We start from the raw sequence: 24,086 nt of genomic DNA on the forward strand, positions 1-24,086 counted from the left end.
AATATTTCACAGACATTGGTGTGAGACAGGAACAGCTGCTGCTGCCGTGAAACTCTTGGTGTGGTCTTGGTACAGCTTTTCAAGTGGCAGCCATGAAGCTGCAACTCTCCTGATGGATGCATTAAAAGGGAGGCACAAAGAAGTGCCATTAGAGTTAATGGTCAAGCAGCAACAATAGCACAGTAGCCTGGATGCTGCAGTGTTGGCATATGGAGGACAATTGTGGTAAATCGCTATTTATCAATGTCTGGTTGCCATGTATAGCTGGGCAATGCTGTGCAGCAGTCACTAATGGACAATGCAGAGCTGTGAGGCTGGAAGTGTGCCGACCCTCCTTATGGAAGCAGAGATTTGCTTATAAACAGTTTTAAGGCTTGCCTGCTGGGATTTCTAGATGTGCTTCATGCCAGCCTAACTTCACTCTCTTGACATCAAGAAGGGCAGAGTTAAGCTAAGAGTGTGCACATGTGAAAATCCTAAACTGGCAACTTTACTCTCGCCTTCCAAGGAGTTTAAAACAAAGTGTAAGGTTTGTTACCTGATCTCTTGCCTGTCAGTATTACTCTTAGAGCGTGAGGCAGAAGGATGCTGCCCCCTCTCCCTAATTATAGTCATCCCCTGTGAGCAGGCACCATCCAGTTGGCATAGAAACAGCTTTGCTAGGCTGCAGCCTGCGCTGGTCCTCCCCTGCCCCCTGGGCCACTCTAAGGAGCTCCAGCAAAAGGGGTTGCAGCATGCCAGCCCTTTAGTGCCTACGGATCATGTTAAAAGTATGTTGTGCTCATCCTGCAGGTTGGAGGGGAAACAGGTCCGAGTTTCGTAGTGCTCCTTCTCAGCTGTTCCTTGTTAGCATCTTGTGTATCGGACATAAAATGGCAGAATAATCCATTTGTCCATGCATTTGCAGTAGGAGTGCTGAAAGGATGCTGGGGTTGGCTGGGGCAACTGCTTCTGTGAGGAGGGTGTGGAGGTAAAGAGAATGAGTAGAAATAGAATTACCTGAGTGTTTGTTCAAGCTTTCACAGAGCCCACATGCAAGCAAACTTCCCTTCAGCCTGAAGGAAGGGGAGGGAAGCACCCCTCTCCCCCTGCTCCCACCACTATGGAAGCCACTTGCTCCTCCCAGGTCCCAGTATGGGCCAGTTCTGTGCACTGGGCAGAAGGAACTGGGATAGCCCTGGGCGTGGGCCAAGGGAGGGAGGGTGCCAGTGTGACTTCCCTGTCTGTTGGAGGCTACAGAAGGACACACTCTGCAGCAGAAAGTGTCCTTTCAACAGCCCAGTTGGCTTGTCACCGAGTTACCAGACAGCTACTCAGTGGCCACCGATATTGCAACACAGCAAGAAGCAGCCATCGCATTGTCCCACTTGACTGCACAGCTAAGTGATGTGGGCAATGAGCCCTTTGACTTTCTGTATAGCACAGGGGTTGACTTTTTTTTTCCCCCAGAGATTTCTAGATAACAATGCTGAAGATGAAAATTAAAAAATGCTAATGTCCTTGTTAAAACTAGATTCAATATTTTAAAGCATAAGAGGATCATATATCTGTCATGTACTCCAGAGCTTGAGGGCATGAGCTGCCTAAAATTAAAGCCTGCTTTCCAGCCTTGTCTGATTTGTTATTAATACATGTAAAATGAAGGGGAGGTTTCAGAGCTTATCTGAGGGCTTGAGGAACAGGCTTGGCTACACTTTTCTGGCAGCATCCTCTGATATAAGGGTAGGTGAAAAGCAGTATCATTTGATAGCACTAGCAAGGGAGAGGCATAGGGCCAAGAGGCCTATAGCAACCCCCAAGAGAGGCAAAGCCTATTTCTGGTCTGATGCTAAATATCTAGAAACAATTTTAGAAGAAATAAACATCTATAATTTGGACTAATAATTTGGATTCTTGGCCAAAGACATGTAGCAACTAGAGCTGCCTGTAACAGCAACATCACCTGTCTCGCTTTTCTCTCCTTGTTCTGGTCTTCTCAGTGCTGAGTGCTCTTATCTGCCCTTCATTCAGGAGAAACTAATGATGTCTTAGCACTTCATAGGCACGGTGTGTTTAAGGGCCAGCACCACAGAGAGATTTACAGATAAAACCACTAGATGTTAAGACCTTCTCACAGATGGTCCTCTTTTCCTGCCCAGTTGTAAATCTCAGTAAGAAACCAAACCTGCCTTACTGCCTAAGCTTTCACTTTGCCCTCACCCTCAGGAAACCCCCCAGAAACCAGACTTTCTCCTGACCACAGCAGCCTGTTCCCTTTGTAATACCCACCTCTGGAAATGCATGCAGCAGCACTTGGGAGAGCAGCAGCCCTGGGGCTAAACAAAGCAGAGCCCATGGAGGCAGAACCCAGAGGCTCAGCCACACTTCCCTTAACTTCATCTGCTTTTCACATCTTGCATGCTGCTATTTTCCCTGCTACACAAAAGCAAATGAAAGGGGCAGAGGAGAAATAAGGTTGCTAACAGCACCAAGACTTACTTTGCATAAGATTATACATCATGATGCATCCCCCACTGCTGAACAGTCCCATGAAAACAGCCATTTGTTGCAGTTTTCTTAGAGAAGCTGGCATTTTTCCTCCCTGAAAAGAAAAAGGGAAGACATTTGTTGTGAAAGAAGAAAGCTAAAGGGTTATTTCCCCCCTCCTCCTCTTTCCTAAAAGCCTTTTCCAACCAGGCCTGAATGAAAGCACAGTGCAGAGGCATCAGGCTCTTGCTTACTGGGGCCCCACCGCGCACCCAGAAGGAAGGGTGGTGAGAACAGAGCAAACCGGGGACCCAGCCGGGTTGAATGTGTTTATTCAACTTCTTTTAGCGATGCCACCACTTCACTAATTGCCGAGAAGAAAATGACCTCCCCAGTGTGGCTGGGGGCCAGTGCTGCGGCACATTGTCACGGGGGTTCCTGGTGCCTGTGCACTCGCTCGCACACTGCGAGCATTCAGGCTCCGGGGGCTGGATTTCTCTCTCGAGTAAACTTCTCTAAAGTAAACACGCTCGCGGCAGGGCTGGATTTGGCCTGGAGTGGTAAGGGACAGAGCCAAGCCAGCCCTGTGCCTGCAAAGATAATGGAGCCAGGGTGTGTGTATTCTGTTGTGTTGGTTTTTTCCCAAGCCGTGGATAAACAGGAAAGTTCTTGCAAGCTATTTTTCTTCCTTCCTGCACCCCCACCCCCACCCCCCCAGCACAAGCTTGCCCTTTTAATGAGTCACAATTTTGGCATTTGAATGAATGACCTAGCAGAATAAGAAACACCTCTGAGAAAGTCAATCTACTGAATGCTTCCACGGTTTGGGTAAGAAGGGGACTGTGTGGCCTGAAGAGTCTGAGCTAACGCTCCTGCCCACAGCAGGTTAGTAGGAGTCAAGCTGAGTTAGTAGGAGACTAGCACATTGCTTCAGGCTGTGGCAGGATGGGACTTGACTGAGCATCCAAGTATTGGCTTATGCTTTTGCTTCTCTCGCAGCTGGGATGGTAGGAAGGAATGATTTTGAAAGCAAAAAAAAAAAAAAAAAAAGAAAGATTAGCAAAAGGCTGCACTTTTTGATGTAGGCACATAGACATCTTGATACTTGGGGAAGCTGTATGGGATTTCTAATCCCAAAGGCTTCACACCTCGATCCATGTGCCACGATGGTGTGACTTAGTGTTACGTTCAGCGAGAGCTGGTTAATAAACCAAGGCCCAAACCAGTTACAGAAATGTGACCTGGGCAAGGCCGTTTGAGTCCTGTTGTGAAAACCACCTCTAGCATCCCTCAGGTATGCATTAGTCAGGTATTGCTTAGCCGGCAACCACAGTTTAGAGAGGGTGGAGAGGCAAATGTCAGGAGTCCTTCCTGTCATGGCCGGGTCAGCGTGACAGGGGCAGCCTCCCTCTGCTCACCGCTCTGCTGACATGCCCGTACGCCATCTCTTGCATCCTCTAGCCTGAGGGAAACCGTGAATGCAACCCAGGTACAACCTTCATGTACTGCGCTGTGGGCACTAGCTTTCAATCGTAATGCATGCTATCCCTTAGTCCAAGGCTTTGCTTGTTAACTAGTTGCCTTGATGTTAAGAGCTCTTAATATTTAAGTTTACTGTTTTATTTACTTCAGATTTATGGGTGGCTAGTAATGGTAGAAACCCTGAGAAGCACATGGGTATTATGTCTCTTTTATGTCCCCAAAATCCCCAGATGGGGCCATGGGCACAGTCAGTCATCATCTCTCTCACTCCTGATCTGTTTCTGACAAGTTTTCTTCTTCACTTCCCCTGGGCAACTTAAGCGGCGTGAGAAATTGCAGCAGAGGAAGTACAAGTGTAATTTTACAGAGAAATGGTGGCAGTTGTCTCACAAGGACAGCGAGAGCGTTCTGCTCACCTGCTTGTGTTTGCAACTTACCTTAAATCACAATTTATAACATTACCTCTCCCCCCTCAAACTGCAAAATCTGATTAAAACCCGAGTTTTCCATAAGATCCGTCAAGCCAGGAGGAGGATCTGACACCAACACCACATGACAGAGAGAAAAAAAAAAAAGTGGTAAATCTGGAGAGTGGATCAGATGATGTAATAGGCTGTGACCCATGGCATTTAGTTTTGCCCCTTTCAAAGTTGCAGCCAGGCAAAATTTGCTTTCTGTGATGAAATTCAGGGTAAATGAATGCAAATGTCTGGGGGTGGTGGGTGCTGCCAGCAGTTTGCTGAGTAAAAGTGGGAAGATGCAGAGCTCTTGCACCAGTGAGATTTTGACTGAGGCTCAGGGCACCTGCCTAGCAAAGGGCAGAAATTAGAGGCTCTGCAACTCACTCTCAGCGGGTTTGAAGTTTGTTAGGTCTCATGGTCTCCTCACACCCAAACAAGGGGGATGGAAAGTAAGAGGAGCTTCATGCTGATCGGTCATGTGCTCACACACATTTTCATCACCACCTCTGCTCGCAGCAGGTCAGTGGCTGCAAGTGCCCTGATGGTGCTGTGCCAAGACAGTGCCACCTGGCAAGGGAGCTTGGCAGCTGAGAAACGGTGATCCCAGTAAGCACTGCTGCCCCATGCAGCACTCCCGGCTGCTCCTGATGCGCTGTCCCTGCCTGCAGCCATTGCCCGTTGCTGGTCCTGGTGAGGCAGGGATGGGGGGTGCCGAAGCGCACCCAAGTTGCACAGCCTGCACCAGCTCTGCGAAAGTCCTCATTGCCATAACAGGGAGAATAACTCCACTGCTTGCTTTCAGTCGCAGTGGGAAGCCCGCAGGCTGGACCACCCCATCCCCAGGCTAGCCCTTGATGCTCTCCTCCCACTTGTTTCTCAGCTGTTTTCCCAAGTCAGTCCTATGACAGCATGTTGCAGGAAGAGGTTCAGAGCTACACATTCTAACAAGCCTCTCAAGACCTTGCAAACCTTCTCTTTGAACCCACAATCCCCTGTTAGCTTCCAAAAGCAAGGATAGAGGTGTCCTTGGAGCCCAGTGCATCCCTCAAAGGGGGTCTGCTGCTCCCCTTCCCTGCCATGATTGTCCCTTGTGGCATGGATGTCTGGATGTTGCTTCCAAGTCCTTGAGCATCCTGCTCAAACATGCAGCTGCTGAAGACTTCTGAATGATGACACTGGAGATACTAATGGTGTCAGCTTGTGGAAGACCGAAACATAGTAAGGAGCTGTTGTCTGTGAGGACTCATCACTAGGATTTCTGCCCTCTGGCCAACCGTCTTTGCTGCTCCCATCTGCTGCTCCACTGAAGTGCCATGGAGGTGGCTCACTAGGGAAGGGAAGCAGAGACATGCCCAGATGTGTGCCTCCTGTCCTGAGCCTTTCTGAAAATTACTTAGAGCCTGCAAAGCATAGAGGCTATTAAAGGGAAGGACCAAACCCGCCCCCCCCCCCCCCCCCCCCCCCCCCCGACTTAATTCACCACAAAGGGAGTAACTGTAAGACAATGCATTTAGGAGAATTTTATAGATACAACGTGCCAATTGCCTCCTAAGGAGGGAAGATCACATTGCTATCTGTGGCGGAGATCTCCCCTCAGAACCTGTTATACCACTAAAAAGTATGCAAGTCAACTGGTGGAAAAACAGATTTCTTCACAGCTGGTAATTAAAAAAGCACAATTTCCAAGCTACACTGTTCTGCAAAAACGTCTTTTCCCCCATGGTATTTGCAGCGGTAAGAAAGATTAGCACACACTGAGCCTACAGTTACCAAAAGAAGATACATTAAATCGTTAAAAGTAGTGTTCTCTAAAAATAAATATTAAAGAGCAGAGCTTCCCAATATGGGCGATGGTCATTTTGTGCCTTGAAAATAGTAAGATATGGTGAAGAAGGTAGTATTCAAGCTTGACTTTGAAACTAAGCAGGACTCAGGCAGTTAACAACAAGATTTAACAAACCCAGAGAGGTGGAAGACTCTCGTCTGTTTTTAATTAGACTTTGTTTTCTCCACAGAGGATCTTCTAAAAATAGGCTGGGCTTAAGAGATCCTCCGTTATTTCAGCAAATTCAGATTTTCTGGTTTGGTCTCTGAAATTCATGTGCAGACGTTGGTCTCGGACACCTTCACCAAAAGCAGGTAGCGGTGAAGCAAGGGCATTTTCATCAAGCCACAAATATTCACTTTACTTGCCTCAGACCTGAGTGAGGGAGCTGGGGCTGCAGGTTCTTTGGGGAAGGCATTTCTTCCTCCTTCTCCTCTTCCTTCTCCTCCCCCTGGCACTACCAAGCCCCAACCTCCAGCTTCTGAGTGCTATTGCAGACCAAACAGTAACCGATAATATTGCTCTGAAATCAGAGAGAAGCAACTCGATCCATGCAAATTCAGTGTGATCATTGCTGGCTATCTCAATTTGGGCCACTGCCTACACACCTGGCCAAGACAATATACTGCCAGGCCACCAATACAAGCAGCTGGGAGCCTTTACACCACTTTGAACCAGTGTAGTCCTGAGGTGTCAGCATGACACACTAAATATGTGTGGCAAAAGACTATTCTTAAATTAAATTAAAACTTATCAATAGGCCTGAAAACAGACCTGAGCATCTAACTTCAAGGCTGGAACTGTTGCCTAACCCTTCTGCAACGAAATTCTCCCTTGGGCTGGTGGGATTTGAGTCAGCCCCAGGTCCAGCTTTTCTGCAAGCCACCCGAGTAGTCATGGAAGTCACAGGAGATGAGGGTAATGTCAAGCAAGCTACATGCAAGCACAAGCACACACTTGTATTTCATATTCTTGCTCCCTTGCCTATCCATTGATCTTTTAAGATCCATAAAGCATCTGGGTGTAAGCCAATTTCTACATGAATAACATGCCAGGACAACAATTTATAGACAGCTTCTTGACACTCACTTTCTACAAAATACCTTCATCATTGGTACTGTCACCAAAGAGAGGACAGTACAGCAGAAGTGTTTCAACAGGATCGTCATTTCTGCATATTATTTTCTCCTTTTTCATAGAAATAGTCTCAACTTATTATTTACCTCATTTCTGAGAAGTAACAGCACAAATTGTGCCTCCTGACAGCATTTTCAGAAATACCAAGCCTTTGCATGTCTGATCTGCCTTCACCAAAAGCTCAGCAACTTGTAGAAAAGAAATTTGCTTAATTCACAGTCAAATGAAAAGTAGAAGTAATGCTCTTTTTCTCAGTGGTTCTTCTCTAGATGCACTGAAAAGGCATATTTTGGCATTTAGAGAGGTAAAACACCTTTTCAGCCAGCTTTGAAATAGTCCCTTCAAGCGTCATCTTGTGGATCAGTTCCTAGAAAGGTATACTTACCCTGGCTAAAATACTTTGAAGAGACAACTCTATGGATAAGGAAGATTATGGGCAAGCCAGGAAACTGTGATAAGTGTATTCTCTGCCCTTGCTGCTAGCTAATTAACAAACAAAGTGAAAGTAGCCAATAGAGTGATTAAGGACTCTAAATAGCCACCTTATTCTTGTAGCTGTATCACATCTGGGGCACGTGCTACAATGCAGGTGGCTTGCTCACTTAGTACAAAGCCTGACATGGTGCCTACAGATATTTTAGTTTCGTTTCCTTTTTATCCTCTCTTGGGCACTCTCATTTGCATGTTTCTATATATTTATGTATCTTCTGTACACCACTGTCACAGTCTACTTCCCCATGTGCCCTTAAGTTACAGAGTCTCATCTGGCAGGCTTGTCTGTACTGCATTTCTTTTCCTCCTGCCTGCACCCCTTCATCCTTCTATATGCCCTCTTCCCCTACAGACTATTGCACCACCCCAGTTCCAGGCAGACAGAAATGGTGGGGCCACGGTTCCCACTGTCCGAGGAGCCTTCTGCCATGCCTCAGTTTATCCCTCTGTGAAATGGAGTCTGTCTTCCTAACTGCAGGTAACAAAGGCAGGTGCCTAAATCCTTTTTTGCTCTTCTCCTAAGTTGCAAAGATGCTACCTAGTTTGTTCAGTCTTTTTGAAGGCCAGGCTCATGTGCCAGCCAGTTCAACAATCCACTCCAGACCATGCTCCAAGACAACTAGAGCTGCCCATGCTTTGTACTGAAATACAAGGGATATCGCAGAAAAGAGGCACGACTAGGGCATGTTATTGGAGAAGCAGGATAATTATACCTACAGTGTGACCCATTTTTGCTGTTATTGGAGCACGGCGTTATAGGTTAATGCCTAATAATCTGTCATTAACATCCCTAATTGTATGTTTCTGTAATTGGACACCATGGAGCGGGGAAGAAGGTGTGAATGTTCCTTTTGTGTTTTAGAGGTGAATTGCAAAAGATTTAAGAGTAAGAAGTCGTAAGTAGGGTAAATGAAAAAGTTGCATCCAAGGTGCAGGAAGAAAAGATCAGTGGTGTTCATGGTTTTAACAGTGCATGGTTTACCTGAGAAAACTACAGGCCAACTTCTTGGCTTCCCTGCCACTGGGAGTGAGGTCACGAGTGCTGCAATCCAAGGTTCAAAAGAATTGGTCTACACTGTACCCATGCTTCCCCACAGCATGTGTCACAGCCCAGCTTCCAAATGGGCACATTAAAACAAAAGAATCACATAAAGAAATACAAATACAGTCCTTTGACTGTCAGGATGAGAGGGAATAGCACTCTGTACTTAGCAGGAGCTTAGCAGAAGTGGACTGTCAAGCCAGGGAGGTTTTCATATTATGTTGTGTATTTTCTGTATACAGTTTCCTAGAACAGGTTCACTGAACCTGCAAGGTAAGTGATCAGTGAAGAGTACCAAACCATTTCTCATGGAAAGATCAAAGAGCTTGCAGTGCTTTCTATGCCGGACTAAGTAGCTCTCTTGCCAGTCTGTGGCCATTTATCTGTGTCCAATATATTAATTATGCCAAAGACACTGACAAGTTCTCAGAGCCAAAACCAACAACTTATCATCTAGCTTTAAGTCAACTTACTAAATCCTGAGATTGGGAAAAAACATCAAGAAACACAAGGAGAATGTAACAACCTTCTTGGCTAACAGGTCACATTTTACCTCGCAAAAAGAAAAGAAAAATGGTCACAAAAGTTCACAGAAGTACTGCAAACATCATTGGGCTAGGAACTGCATGTGGCTAAGTTAAAAGCTAGTACCTGTCTGGAAGTTTACAGTTTCTAACTCCAATCCTGATAAGGCTTATGCCTGTGTGTAGTCTTACTAACTTCAATAATACAATCCACATGCATGCATTAAATAGGCACGCAGCAGACAGTGACCTAAAGGAACTGAATGCCAGGGGAGGCAGTCACAGGGAAAAAATGTTTAAGGCAGGAACATAGTGTAAATCATATGATGCTTGTTCCCTTGTAATGTGTCTGCTTCCGGAAATGAGAGGGTAAAAGTTGTGATCTACTCTGCTGTGATCAGCATGGAGCCCAGTTTACAAGGCCTTTAAAAATATCAGTGGAGACGGGAAGGTTTGCAGCCCTAAGGCCAAACATCTTGCTGATATAATGCCTTTTGTTGTATTATAGCAGTGCATGCTTTTGGCACTTCACAAACACCTTACTCGTATTCATGCTTCCTACTGAAAACCAAAAATAAATAAAATACTACCCTAAATCGCCCCAGATTCTCAGATGTGGTAGGTTTATTTCACGTGCCCATCTTTACACCCTCCCCAGAAGAGCCCCTCCTTCAGAAAATGCTGACCCTGTCCTTCTTCTGAAAGTCAAGTCCCTTTGAAACTCATCAGATCAACACTTCAAGCCTAAGGCTTTGAGAAAAACTAATTACTTTTGAACATCGTGGACACCTGGATCATTTCCAGAAGTTGGTTCTTGCCCCTATGAGCAGAACTGGTTCAGTATCAGCTAAATCTGTTAACACAAATTAAGACCTGGGGAAAAAATAACCTCAAAGACTCATGACTTTTTAATAAGCATTGAACACCAAAACCGGCACAAGACCAACAGGGATTCTGACCTAGAAACATTTTATTCTCAGAAACACAAAAAAAAAGGAAAAAAAATGTTATGATGGGAACCATTAAAAAAAAAAGAAACTCCCATAATATTTGCATGTTTCCATTCAGACAGATCCAGCTTGTTAACTTGTGCACAGAGCTGTGCGAGATGGAGATGGAGAGGGCAAAAGGGCAAAGGAACTGGTGGAACCTGCCACACCATTTGCATGTGCAGCATCTGGAGTCAGACCTTTAACTTTATCTGAGGAGTAGCTACCGATTTATCCATCCACCCTCGGAAAAAGGAAAAGATATGCTGGATGCTCACAAGACAGTTGGACGTGAATCAGCTTCTCTTCCAAAACTGAGTCAGGGCAAGAGGAATTTCAGAAAACAGCTGATTGATCCATATTTTCCTCCTCAGAAAATGGGTGGAAAGGATTTGAGGGAAAAAGTGTCTCTCTGTTTAATGCTTTAAATGATGTCTCTATTTTATTCACTAAATCTTAGGTCCTTCTATAGCTCCTGTTAGGGAAGGCATGGATTATTTTTTTTTCATTTTGCAGAGCTGTAGCAGAAGAACACAGAACGACTTCACAGGAAGCCTGTGCCAGGTTGGTCACTTAGTGTCCAGAGACCTGGGCTGTGTCCCTGCCCATGCACCATCCCCTCTCTTAGGCTAAAACAGATCAGCTTAGACAGGTTCAGCACAACTCCAGGGCTGTTTCCTATAGTGAACCTACATTTAGGGATACGGATACAAGCTTTTCCTATGGAGCTACAGCATAGGGCTTTGCCCAACAAGGAGGTGTGACAGTCTAAGAGCTGGACAAAAGCACAAACCATGCTTTAACATACTGTTGACAGGTGAGATTTTTCAAAACATCAGGTGCTTTGTGTGTGCTCAACAGGTGATACCTTTACAGGATCACTGTTTCCTAAAGGTGCTGGGACCTTTGAAAATTAGACTGCTTTATGGCATTTTCAGGAGACACCCTCACTAGTAGCTTTCAAACAGGGATGCTAGCAACATACATTATTTCCTCATAAACGTATTGCTACCGTAATCTTCAAATACTTGTGGGGTTTCTTGATCAAATGCTAGATTACCAAGAGCTAAATATACAATGAAATTTGACAAATGTGGTATACATGAGACACATAGGCGTGCTGGGATCCATTAGAAAAGGAAACAGGACCAGTTAGCGGGGAATCACTGCTGCTAATGTCACTGGCAGAGATCCATGCCCACAGACTTCTTAAATTGAAGGCTGCAGAGGGAAAGACTTTGCCTTTGACCACAACACACACATTTTTTCCATTTGTTTTTGTTTTCTTTTCTCATCGCATGCTACTCAGCTCTCTCTTTGTGGGAATTCAGAAGAGTGGTAAAGAGATACCATTGCTTTTATACAATGTTACTCCCAGGGACCTCTGCTTAGTTAGAAAAAGCCCCTACTCAGTGTTACTTCTAATTATCTGTGCTTTTTGCAGTTCATACGGCACCAGTAGAGGCAAAGCAGAAGATGGTTCTCCTAGGTTTCATAAGCAGCTCAGGGACTGACTCACTGTATCACTGTGGCTAAAACCATAAACTTTGGGTGTCTCAATTCACACATGTAAAAAATAAGTGACTAAACACTTCCTGGATCCTACTTCACTGGAAGATAGTTACATTTAATGGCTGCAAAATGCTCTGACAACCTAAGATGTAATTTTACTTAGGTATGAAGTTGCCCATGTGCAGTACACGCCATGTGAAGAGGCACAACAATATGTTCCAGAAAAAAAAAAAAGTATTTTCCAGCCTGGCACAGGGCGTGTTGTAGGACCAGCAGAATAATTACAGCAGCCATAGTTGGCACTTATTAGAAAATTAAAGAAGCTGTTAACAGGTCATTAATAATCTGTGACTACCTGCCTTAATAGTATTCTTCAGTCGACAGGCATGAGGGTGAGGGGGTGGAGGAAACAGTCACACCTTCTTCTAAGTCACTGTAGAAGGCCGATACCCTTATTTTTCATCACTTTGTAATCTGCTTGTTTACTTCTCTCCTCGTGTCTCTTCTGACTGGCTCTTCTCTCGCTGCTAGCTCTCACACCAAAGGACCGCAAGGCTCTCGGCTAGGGAAGCCAGCAACCGCACCTGCAACAGCCAGTCCCAGGGGACAGCCAGTCCTCTCTGCAGTGTCCCAGCCTGCTAGCTGTCTCCTTGCTGTTCAGAGTTGCCTCCAAACACCTCCCCTGAGCATGTGCTCCTGCTTTTGAAGATTATTTTTTCTGCAAGGCATCCCTGTCCATTTACAACACTTTATGATTTATTCTCTCGTGTCTTGCTGCATCCCTGTCCATTTACAACACACTATGATTTATTCTCTCCTGTCTTGCTCCTTGCCTTCCATGTGTAGGCAGATGGTTGGAGGACGAGAGAAAAACAACTTGTTTCCCTGCTTCTTCAGACAAACACACGCTCTCCAGAGCAGACAGATGCCTTAAAGTCAGATCCAGGGCATCAATTCATCTTTTGGGTTCAGCTGTAGTGTATAAAGCATTTGCTGGCTCTGGTCTAATGCTTTTTGACATTGTCAGGCCCCCTTCAGTGAACTACTGCCTTGTAACCAACTTGACAGCAAGTATTGTTCTACATTTATTAATACCGTACGTGCTATCTTCAAACTGACATGTTCCAAGGCCAAGCATCAGCTGTGCTCCGCTCTGGCTTAAAAAAAAAATTCAGACAACAGCACAGACTTCCTGCTGCTAATAAGTAAGTAAATAAATAAATAAATAAATGCCTTTACCATACTGCTGCCACACCTTTTTACCTTTTCAATCTCAATTTTGCAATAATTTTTTCTTTTCTTCTGGGTCTTAAAATTTGAAGTACCCACTTCCCTGCACCCTCCCCTTTTGGCTTCTTTAGGAAAGGGGTTTTTTTTCCCCCCAGTCTTCTTTCAATTTATTCCTTTCTCTCTCTTTTGGATGCAAACCTAAATTCCAGAAACTTGAATCTACATAAAAGTTAATTAACTTCAGGAACTGTTTTTCCTCTCCTTTTTGTTTTTATTTTTTTGGAATGCAGATGGGTTTTTTTACTATAGCCACTGTAATTTTCTATTATTTTTAAAATGTTTGGCTTAATGGGTTATGTTTACTTAGTCAATAAGCTGATGATGCCCATGACAGGACCAGAACTGTTTGGTTAGCAGCAGGGAGGAAAAAAAATCAATAACTCCAAGCATTTGGCAGCTTTGTGGGCAGGAAATCATTTGTATTCTCTGGTTTAAATCAATGACCTTCTTTTCTCTGCTGTTCCAACAGGAAATTATAAACTCTGTGAACACTATTTGCATAGTGCCTTCTGCAATACACTTGTATAGGCCTGGGCAAAACAATATGTTAACCCCAGCAGTGCTTCTCTGAGGTCTGTTAGAGAAACCCAGGCACTTTAGCATAGAGCTTTTCAGCTGCAGGCACTTGTGTTTATTAGAAGCAGAGGCAGAATAGAGCAAGATGTGAAAAGAGCTCCTTCTCCACTTCCAACAGCACATTCAAAAGATGAAGGTACTATTATTTGCTAACAGGGTTTTCTACTGCAGAGTATGAAAAAATGCCTTCTTTGTAACTTGGCAAGATGTTTTATTTTCAGTATGACAGACAGAAACTTGCTACTTCTACATTAAAACTGCAATTGCACCTTTGTATCTTGCTTGTCAGCATTACCCTGATGTGCCAGGTATGGTTTGGAAGTACTGCACCTTTGCTTGAACTCAGCTTAGCATTACAAAGTTAATGTTTGTAAAGTTTCAGTCTTCTCTATCTTGCCCTTTTGCTAAATGCACTCAAGGAAGAAAAGGAATTTGCCACCTTGTCTTGCCATGCTGATGGGAAGCCGTTCCAGGAAGGTGATGTTTTGAGAAAAAAGCAGTGTTGAGCCTTGCACTGAACTTGCCTTCTAACTTTTCCTGCTGCCCACCACTGCATGAAGTCCAGCTCAGCTATTTCTGAGCATGTAGGAGAGCTGTCATTCAAGAAGACAAGCTAGTCACAGGAGATGGAGGAGGTGTGTGACCCTTTTTTCTGTGTTTCCCCCAGTGTGATCATAGTGCAGCCCAGAAGTCTGGGATTCTTGTCTATCACCAGAGTTAAGTGTTACAGCTTGCAGAAACAGCAACTGGCACTGTAAAGCTTCTGGACCTAAGCACCCCCTGATGTGCTTATCTTCATCCTGTGCAGGAGAATGACATGGTAAATTAGTCTGAAAAACATGATTATAACCCCAGAAACCACCAAGGCCTCAGTACTCTGCACTGAAATTAAATGTCATAAAATTGAGGCATCCAGATTTCTCCGCTTTGCTTTTGCACATGACAAGTCCTTTTACAGTAGTTCTCAGCATCCCTCCTATACTCCCAGTGCCACTGGCACAAAGCTGTAGTCATCAGGTGATACCTGAAGTGTATTTATTAGTTATGTCACAGCTCTCCCTCCCTGAAACAAAAAGGATAGGAATGTTACTCCCAGTGATTGAAGTGAAAGTAATATGTAATTCTTGCACTCCTGCTTTGTTTCTATTAATTTGCCAGATGTAAGGCTGCCCATCCTGACCCCACAAGCATTTCATTCTTTCTCACTGCAAACTCTACATGCTTGTTGGGGTCCCTTCCACAGCTCCTGGCTGCTGGAGCACCATTTGCATTTCTAAAATTTGCTGTTCCTCGTTGAAAAGAGCCAAGAAAATGAGGTGCCTCACTTTCTCACTGACAAGAGACCAAAGCAGCATCACAGTATCACAGAAGGGTTGAGGTCAGAAGGGGCCTCTGGAGGTCACTTTGCCATCCCCCTGCTCAAGCAGGGCTGCCTACAGCTAGTTGCCCAGGACAATGTCCAGACAGCTTTTAAGTAACTCCAAGGATGGAGACTCCACAATCTCCCTGGGCAATCTGTGCCAGCACTTAGTCAACCTCACAGTGAAAAAGTGTTTCCTAATGTTCAGACTGCACCTCCTGTGTTTCAGTTTGTCCACTGCCTGCAGTCCCATCACTGGGCATCGCTGGAAAGAGCCTGGCTCCCTCTTCTTCACACTTTCCCTTCAGGTATTTACATACATTGATGAGATCCCCCTCAAGCCTTCTCTACTTTGAACAGTCCCAGAAAGCAGAGTGCTAACTCAAAGGATGAAGTGGGCAGCTATTGGTCAGTTGACTTTCTTCTACTGAGTGGGCCAAAAGCAAATGTGCCTTTCTTTCCCTGTTGCTATTCCTTCCTTCCCCATGTATACATCTCCTAAATGTCATGCTGTCACCTTTTGCCATTGAACACCATGTACCTGGAATCTTTCCATATCACAACAAGAAATGTTTTAATCTGGAAAGACGTGCAAGTAGAATAGCTCATGCCAGAAATATGAACTGGTTTTGGTTAGTTTTAGGCTCTGGACTGATTTGTGAGTGATTTCTGATTACATATGAATAAAACATAATCAGAAACTGTGGAGTGATAGTGATGTATGTATAAAGAGGAGAGCTGTTCCTGTTACACATGGGAACATATGGGCCGTAATCTAATTCTTCTGAGGTTGTGAAAGGTGTGCTATATGACTAATTCATTTCACTAATATATGACAAGCCACTTTCATAATGGAAAAAATTACTTGCCTAGATAATTTGTTTTTTAACGACTTATCATAGTTAATACTCTCCTAAGGGTACATATTTTCCACTATGCAGAAAACTGGTATGGAATAAAAAATGCTGACAGACTCAAAAACTGCATTTAGCTTCAAAACAGAAGTTTGTGGGTTGTTGTTTTTTTAATATATATAAGCTACGCTCTTTGAGGTTTTTGCTCAGAAGACAACCATGTGTTTCATGTGGCCTGTGTTTACAAAAAGGAAAATGTCATTCTTTCTGGGGAAAAGAAACTAGATTACACTGCAGGAAAACGAGATTTAGTGCTGCAGTGTTCAAGAGTACTCAGATGGAAATTCAGCTCAAGAACTCTGTACTGAATTTACAGCATAGATTTACCAATTGGTTCTGTTCTTGCCTCACACTTAAATGTACTGCTGTATTTGTACTGAATTGAACGGGATTTGTTGTAGAGGTAAAAAGTGAGACTCACTCTCCCTTGAGTTTAATACAGCGTAATAACGTTGCTGACTTCAGTAGAGTAATTCTTGATTTATACCACTATAAGCAAGAGCAAAGCCAGATTAGGAATGTACCTCAAAGTGACAGTGTTAAGATGTGTATTTAATCTTTGTTAAATGAAACATTTGGAATAAAATGTACTATTCACTGCTCTTACCATTCTCTCTGTAAATGCATTGTGAAATGGCTTTTGGTATTTTTTTTTTTAACCTTTATAACATGAGTAATGAGGACCCATAGTCTCCAAACGTTACTCTCCTCATGTGATGCTGAATCGAGTCACTTTAAATGACGTATAATTTGGTACCAAAGAATATAGAACTGGCTAGTTTACTGTGTGTATGTACAAACAATAAGATAGCAGAATTGGCTGATAGATATAGAGAGCTAAAATTTATCAGATCTGCTCCTGTGCCCAAGGCTGGCACAGAAGAGGAGCAAAACCTCCTCCTTTCCTGCCCTCCATATTCGGGTCCATTAGAGACACCCTTATTTGTTCTTCTCCATTTGCATTGGCCATTCCTTTCTAACAGGCTATTCTCCTCCACCCAAGACAAGCAGCTAGCCAAGCAAATGGTGCTATAACCTGGCTTGGAAGTTCCTATGAGCACGGGATTTTCCCCTGGGGATGTTTCGTCTGGGCCATTTTATGATGCAAAGGTCTTACTAGAAGAAAGAACTTGCCCTACAAGGTCTGGATGCCTTGCTGAGAGATGAATACTAGTTAGCATATATAATATCCAGTACTGGTGGAGAAAGTAAGAAGAAAGCAAACAATCATTTTTAACTTATGCAACAAGCTGCACTCTTCTGACTGCATTTTTCCCCAAATCCACTTGTTAACTATGATTCAGTATGTGCCATTTGTGCTTTATGGGACTAAGAGTCTAAGGCAGTTTACCGGTGAAAGTAACAACTTTCTCATTAAATGTTAAGGACAATGTTTTAATTAGTCCCAGAGTTCTGGTAGAAAGTTAAGTCCTTCCTTGAATAACCAGCAGTTACTGATGCAGTAAGTGTTAATAACCTAATAGGAAGCAAACTAGGCAGGTGTGCATTCCATCGCCCAGAAAATGGATTTCATGTAGCTCTTTGATGGACTGTTCACACTTTAAACCAAAAAAGTAGTTGATTTTTAATATAGAGAGTCGGGCTGTTTGCAGCACCTAAAGCTGCAGCCCCATCATGTTGTTTCCCATTTCTCTGAGACCTGATATTTAATGTGCTCCCTACTATACAATTTGAAGCTAAACATGTCACATGGTTTAGGGGTGGGGCGGGGAAGACATTCAAATGGGAGCAGCAACCATTCTGAGACTTTTAGCAACTGTGCTTAGATGTCAAAAGAATAAATATATGAAATCACAAGAGACTTAAATAGCTTTGTTTCTGATACGAGCTTTTCAAGCCACAATGGACTTTATAAAGAAGCAAGAGTATCCATGGGGGTTATGTGGGAATGGGAAAGGGCTGCATATGTGAACGTGACACTGGAAAGGATCTAGTGGGAACAGCAAAGGAACAAAGTTTCATCAAATGCTGGCCTAAAGGCCAACTGGAGCAACCAGCTGGTTTTCATCTCTATGCAGAAAAAGAGCAGCCAGTTACACTGCCCTTCCTCCCCCATCTCTCTAGCCACCAAGGTTTTAGTTGGGGAAAAGTTTCTCTTAAACAGAGCCCAGCAAATTGCAAAGAAAACTGAAAATGAGGTTTTTGAAAGGTTGTGGCATCTTTAGGGATACAGTAGCCTTCAGTGATATTTTAGGGATACTGTATCCTGGATAGAGAGGTTCTTGAAAGGTTATTGTCTCTTTAGGCATACAGTAACCTTTAGGGATACTGCATTGATAACATCGCTTTCTGATCCTTGTTTTCCTACCCTAGTAAGAAAAGTAGACTGCCACTTTATTTGCTTAAGTAACTGGCCAGCTTAGGAGATGTCTTCTGCACTTTCCAGTTTAGGAAGTAAACTGAAGTTGCACAAAGAAATCTTCAGCTTTTGCCATGGCCAAGAAGCAAGACTGGTCTGGTCAGGGCTTTTCCAATGATCCACTGCAGTTTTCCAGCCTCAGCACTGCTGTAACTGAGGCAATTCTTGAAATGCAAGCCAACATCAGCACAGTGTTAGTGTGTATTAATAAGACCCCATTTACTGTAGTTTTAGTACAACAGGGAGAGATCTGGAAATAAAAGTGTCAGCTACACAGCACTGTGCTCTAGTGATTTTTCCCCTGGCTTAGTTTAAAACAGCTGTATGACAGGCTAATAACTATTATTTTAACCTCAATCATGCAATGGATGCAGGCTTCTGAGGCCTGACTTACCGTATTCAGATTGAAGCTCAGTATCTGTGGCTTGATTTTTAGGCAGCTGAGGAAGCAGGGAGTGTTATTTGTCCTGTAAAGCACTCAGCATAACAACAGGCTTTTTGGTGCCACTCCTCTAAAACGGTGGTTCAAGATTGATATCAGCTGGTAGCCTCAATCCAGCTAAAAAGCTCTGCTGACAGCTCTTATCTAGACTCCACCTAGAACAAAAGAGAAAATACAAAGGAGTGGGTATGTAGCAGAGGCAGAGGAAAAATATTCAGACATTCCTAAGGATTCAACAGTGTCTCTTGACCACCCACTCCAAGACAACATCTAGTACTGTTGGTCCTACTGCCTGCGTTTTCCTTACAACCAATTTACAGTAAAGCAAGAAGTTAGTACATGACATTTTGATATCACAGTAGTCCCATCAAGCACATTAGGGGTCTCCTGCAGCTTTGTCTGGCCTTATTCACAAAAACCTTATGAAAATAACCCCACATTCTTTTGCATAAAACCGTGCCTGCTGGCTGTCTAACAGTGTTAGCAGTATTTATAAAAAGGAGGTAACAGACCATGTATTTCAGTCCTACAGCTAAATATAATTTTCATAATAGACATTCCTCCTGTACAGCTCTTCCTCTTTTGGCAATAATGAATAAATCCACAATAGTCCATGTGCTGGGACTTTTTGTTTACTAGTTTAACCAATTTTTATGAACTATCCTACCTGAAAATGGATACATTTATTCTTCTAATGGCACTTTGTGTTTACCAGTCTCTGCACATGCAGCCATTTTGCTCTGTACATGTACCAGGAGGAACAAAGTAGAGGAGCTAGTGTTTTTAAAGATGGAACATTTCAGGCTGCAGCCAAGATCTTTAAACTAGTAAGCTCTTTGAGAAGTGGAATAAGAAAACCTGGGATCCTCCAGATTTGGGCCTCCTGGAGTCTCCAGGGCTGACTGACAACACAGTTCCCTGCAACCTCTCCTCTGCAGAGAAGATCCAGACCCTCTTAGGTATCCAGCCACCTACTTCAACAAAATTCTAGTATCTTCAATATCTCAAAGACCCTGTGCCTCTCTGTCAGGTCTGTTATAACAGGGAGGGAGTTTCCCAAACTGTATATACACAGATGCAGACATGCACAACACACATGCTGAGAACAGTCATTTCCGTAGGAAAACAGGCTGAAGTATATGCAACTCAGTCAATACAAAGCCAGGCAACTTTCAAGACAGCTGTTAAAAAGCTTGTTAAACATTTGCTAAACTCTAGGAATGGGACTGCATGCTTGTAACAGAACTGCATACCACAGCATCCCAACAGCAGCCTCTTGAGTACTCCCAGCATGCAGGAGTTAATGTTATAGTATCACCATGAACAGCTCCAACAGAAATGAGACTTTCATCCATTGGTTGCTTAGCCTTAATTAATAGGACACTTTTCAATTAAACTTCAATGACATCTTCTGAAAACAAGTTTTACACCTACTGTATTTCTTTTGGACAAAACAGTCTGCTCAGCTGTATTCCCAGCTGTATGTTTTGTTTCTCCCAGCCTGCTGGCAGACACAGCTACTTAGAAAGAGAGTAAGTTATGTCAACCACTAGTATTTTCTACAGTACATATTACATCACCTTTCCTGAGAAACTTGTCTGAGCAGATCCCTTTTCTTGCTTCTTTCATAATGCCCTTCACATTCCTCTTTCAGTATTTGTTGTTCTCTCTGTGGAAGCTCAGTTGCTGGCATTTTGAGGAAAGGTTACACAGCAAAAGGGTCACTAACGGAGCTTCTTTCTCCCTATCTCATGCTCCTAGAGACAAAACTGTAACATGTGGCACCTTTAGAGAGAGGTTTTCCTTCAGAAAAACCTACAGCACTCATTGCTGGTTTCAGAACAAGAAAAGGAATTTGGAGCATAAATTACCTTGGCCATTTTAATTCTAACAGTGAAGAAGTAAGGAGGAGAAAGAGGAAAAGACAAAACAAAACAAAGATAGCAAATTATGCTCTGGTGCAAGTCAAAAGCCAGATCCCTAAATTTTACCCTCATCCCTGATTCTTAGGTGACTGTGCCCCTGATCAAATTGCACTGTGCCTCTGCTTGCTTCTTTATGAGTCCTACTCCCTATGAAATATCCTTGGAAGTCAACAGTCATACGTCTTTCACAATGTCCTCTAGATAAACTGTGCTAATTGAAGTCTGGTCCATAGACAACTGAAGGTGCTGGGAGCATGCCCAATTCAGGTCCATAGACTTCAAAGCAGGCAATGTAAGAACGACATATGTTAAGTCTGGGGACAGGATTTGGAATAAACTGGGAATGGAGCCTACAAAAAAAAAAAGATAAACATTTCCAGCCTTAGGTGTATAAACTTGGATGGCTTAATATCCATGCTCACCAGTGCGAACACATGCACACACGTGTGTGAGCTGGCACATGAGACAGCTGCTTCCTGTTTGTTTATGCAGGCTCTTTTACAGTCCCTCATTGCAGCAAGGTAGTGTGTGGAGTAGACTGGTATGGTCTGTTGTAGGTCATCAGCTCAAAAGCATGGTAAGGATGCTTATTTTGACTGAAGCTAAAAGGCTCAACATGAAGTTGGGAGATATCTTCTATTCAAACGCAGCTCCTTCTTCTAAAAACAGTGGCTCTCACATGATCTTCTTGAGTAGTTTGAGTCTTTGTATACAAACAATGGAGAAGAAAATCTGATTCCCAGTCTAGGAAAGGAAACACAGCTAAGTGGATGCTGTTAGCAAGGGCAAGCATATTATTTCCACCTGTTTGAGAGCCCACTGAGGTTGAATAAAATCTTTTCATTAGCTGTAGTAGAGTCTTTATTACACTCCATTTGAATGATCTGTTTAGGATTAAGCATTTCTTGAAAAAAACACTGCTTTTACTCCGAAAGCATTTTCAATTCCATGGGACATGACAATGCTTCAATTTAGCAAAATGCTGAATTATCTGTGTCATGTTTAACATGAAGTGTAACTAACTGAAGCATCCTGTACCCTGCAGTAGTGCTCTCTGGAGCTCTCTTTTTTTAAGGGATCTGTAAAAATATAAACAGAAAAAACACAAGCAAGCTATTTTGAGCAGGCTTAAATTTAGTACAAATAGGTCTTCAACTTTAATGGAAAATTTTTAAAGGAGCCAAAAAAACCCCAAAACAAAAAAGAATTCAAAACCACTGTGCTTCAACTGCAAAAATTGTCTAAAAATCAGCTTAATCCTTTTAGGATCAGCAATCTGGGCAGATAACTAAAGCAATGAATTATAAAATAGTCAAGCACTGGGTACCCAGTTAATGTATCAGCATGCTGCTGATGGTATATAAACAATGCTAAAAGAACAGGAAATTATTAAAGCAGAAGGCAATACTTCATTTACTATTCAGCTGGGATTACTGCTTAGGAAGTCACTAATACACATCCATAATGAATACTAGAAGTGAGCACAGGCAGAAACTTGCCTGTTACCCAAATGAGTATGACTAGTGCTGAATGTTTCTCTTACTAATCTTTCTTAGAGCCTGAACTTCACTTCCAGAAAGGCAAGATTATTTGGGAGGTTCCGTTTTCACACTTAATTGCAGAATCACACATGGACCTCTTCCAGCAGCTCTTCGGGTTTTGGTTTCTTCTGAGCAGAAAGAACATCAAGGAGTAACAAAGCCCAAAGCACCTGCTCTGAACTTGGTTTGCCAACCTGCCAGTTGTGTGTTAGACTGGGAATTTCCTTCTCTTTTCTGGAAGGTAAACAAGAAGGGGGGGGGCAGAGGGAAGGAAAACTAGCCCTAAGTAGTATTCTATTCTTGTTCCAGTTGATCTGTTTAGAATTTTGTCACTGGCCTCTGTCAGACCAGGAAAGGCTTCAGTGTATGAGAAACAGCACTAAGAGATCAGATCAGATCAGAAGGGGACATAATCAAACCAGTGGATGCTGTATGGGGTCCCTGGCATGGCCAGACCCCTCCCATGATACAGTGTGACACCCCCCCCCCCCCCCTTTTGACAGAAACCACTCACAAGACCATGTGAGTACTTTCCTACTTTCCCTGTTTTAGGAGTCTTAGGTGAAGAGGCAGCTGCCTCATGCCAACTGATTGGGAAATGTTAGGCATGAGGTGTGTCTTCCAAAAGGTCTGAATCAGGATTGCAATGCCTGTCAAGATGCCTGAAGTAAGGAGGCAGTCTCAATCCAGACTAGTCTTTCCCCTTCCTGAAATGTCAAAGTTGCTGATTTTCCCACTTGCCTTTTCAGTTGCTATGGATTTCTGTTAGAAAGGGATGATAGAGTAATTTAATTTCTAAATTGCCAAAAAATGCTGCAATGAAAGATTCAGATAATGCTACTGAGGAGCACTTGGTGTCACATACAGAAGCCCCACATAGGATGGGCTGCTATCACAGGTAAAACCAACTGGGTTAGTAACAGACTGAAAGCTGTGGCTTCTACAGAGAAAAGGCAGACTCAGGACAAATGAAGAGACATGAAATAGAAAGGGAACTTCTGACCATATTTTGCCCCTGCATCTTCCATTTTTACCCCTTCCTCTCCTCCCAATCCATCCCTTGTCTTCCTGTCCTTTTGAAAAGTAAAAAATGGCACCAGTCATGTTACAACTACAGATCATTTGTCAAAGATTTGTCTCCTCCCTCTCTGTATGAGCTAATAATTCCCAGCAAGCTTTCTGGGTTGATGAGTCAGTGCCACAGCGAACTGACAGATTAGATGTGGTACTTTTTTTCTTCTGCTTTCTTTAAGCATAGCAGTCTCCCCCATCCACAACCATAGGGGAAGCAGTAATCGAATGTACTGCAGCTGGGAGCTCTAAGGATCATGTTCACAAAACCTGGAGCTTCCAGTAAAAGCCTTGTATTTTTGTGTTCTTTTTTGGTACCAGGCATTGCTTGATGTTTACTCAGCAACACACTGTGTTAAAAGTTGCAACATTCATCTTTAAACGTTAATTACCACGATTGCTTCAAAATCCACTGCCTGAGGCCAGGGCCTAGGAAGTGGAAAATGTAATTTCAGAAAGAGATGAGAACAAATGCTGAGCCTTTTAATTGCGGGTTAGTACAAATGACTAACAGTAAAGCAAAAATCGTTTGGATGTATTTGTTGTTCTGGATGTCGAATTCAAAACTTAGCAGTGAGTTCCCTGGGTTTTTTTATTCTCCTGCTCTACTTTTTGTAAAAGTCAGAGAAGGTGGTGAATTTTGGAGAGGTGCAGATA

General features: G+C 43.3%; 1 protein-coding gene across 2 annotated transcripts in view; it reads right to left on the minus strand.

Annotated features, from left to right (window-relative positions):
- The window catches only part of LOC126045577 (cytochrome c oxidase assembly factor 1 homolog), a 52,840-nt gene that overhangs the window by 5,586 nt on the left and 23,168 nt on the right, over positions 1–24,086 (minus strand). The window contains exons 4-5 of one of the 2 annotated variants that reach the window (XM_049816936.1): positions 18,845–19,047; positions 2,479–2,581 (exon numbers count right to left, since the gene is read on the minus strand). In XM_049816936.1, coding sequence (XP_049672893.1) covers positions 2,479–2,572 — 94 coding nt within the window. In that variant the 5' untranslated portion in view covers positions 2,573–2,581; positions 18,845–19,047. Of the gene's footprint in view, positions 1–2,478; positions 2,582–18,844; positions 19,048–24,086 lie in introns of those variants that run through there. The other variant, XM_049816935.1, reaches the window with a different exon arrangement.

Source organism: Accipiter gentilis, chromosome 14 (genome assembly GCF_929443795.1).
Source record: "Accipiter gentilis chromosome 14, bAccGen1.1, whole genome shotgun sequence".
Lineage (NCBI taxonomy): Eukaryota > Metazoa > Chordata > Aves > Accipitriformes > Accipitridae > Astur > Astur gentilis.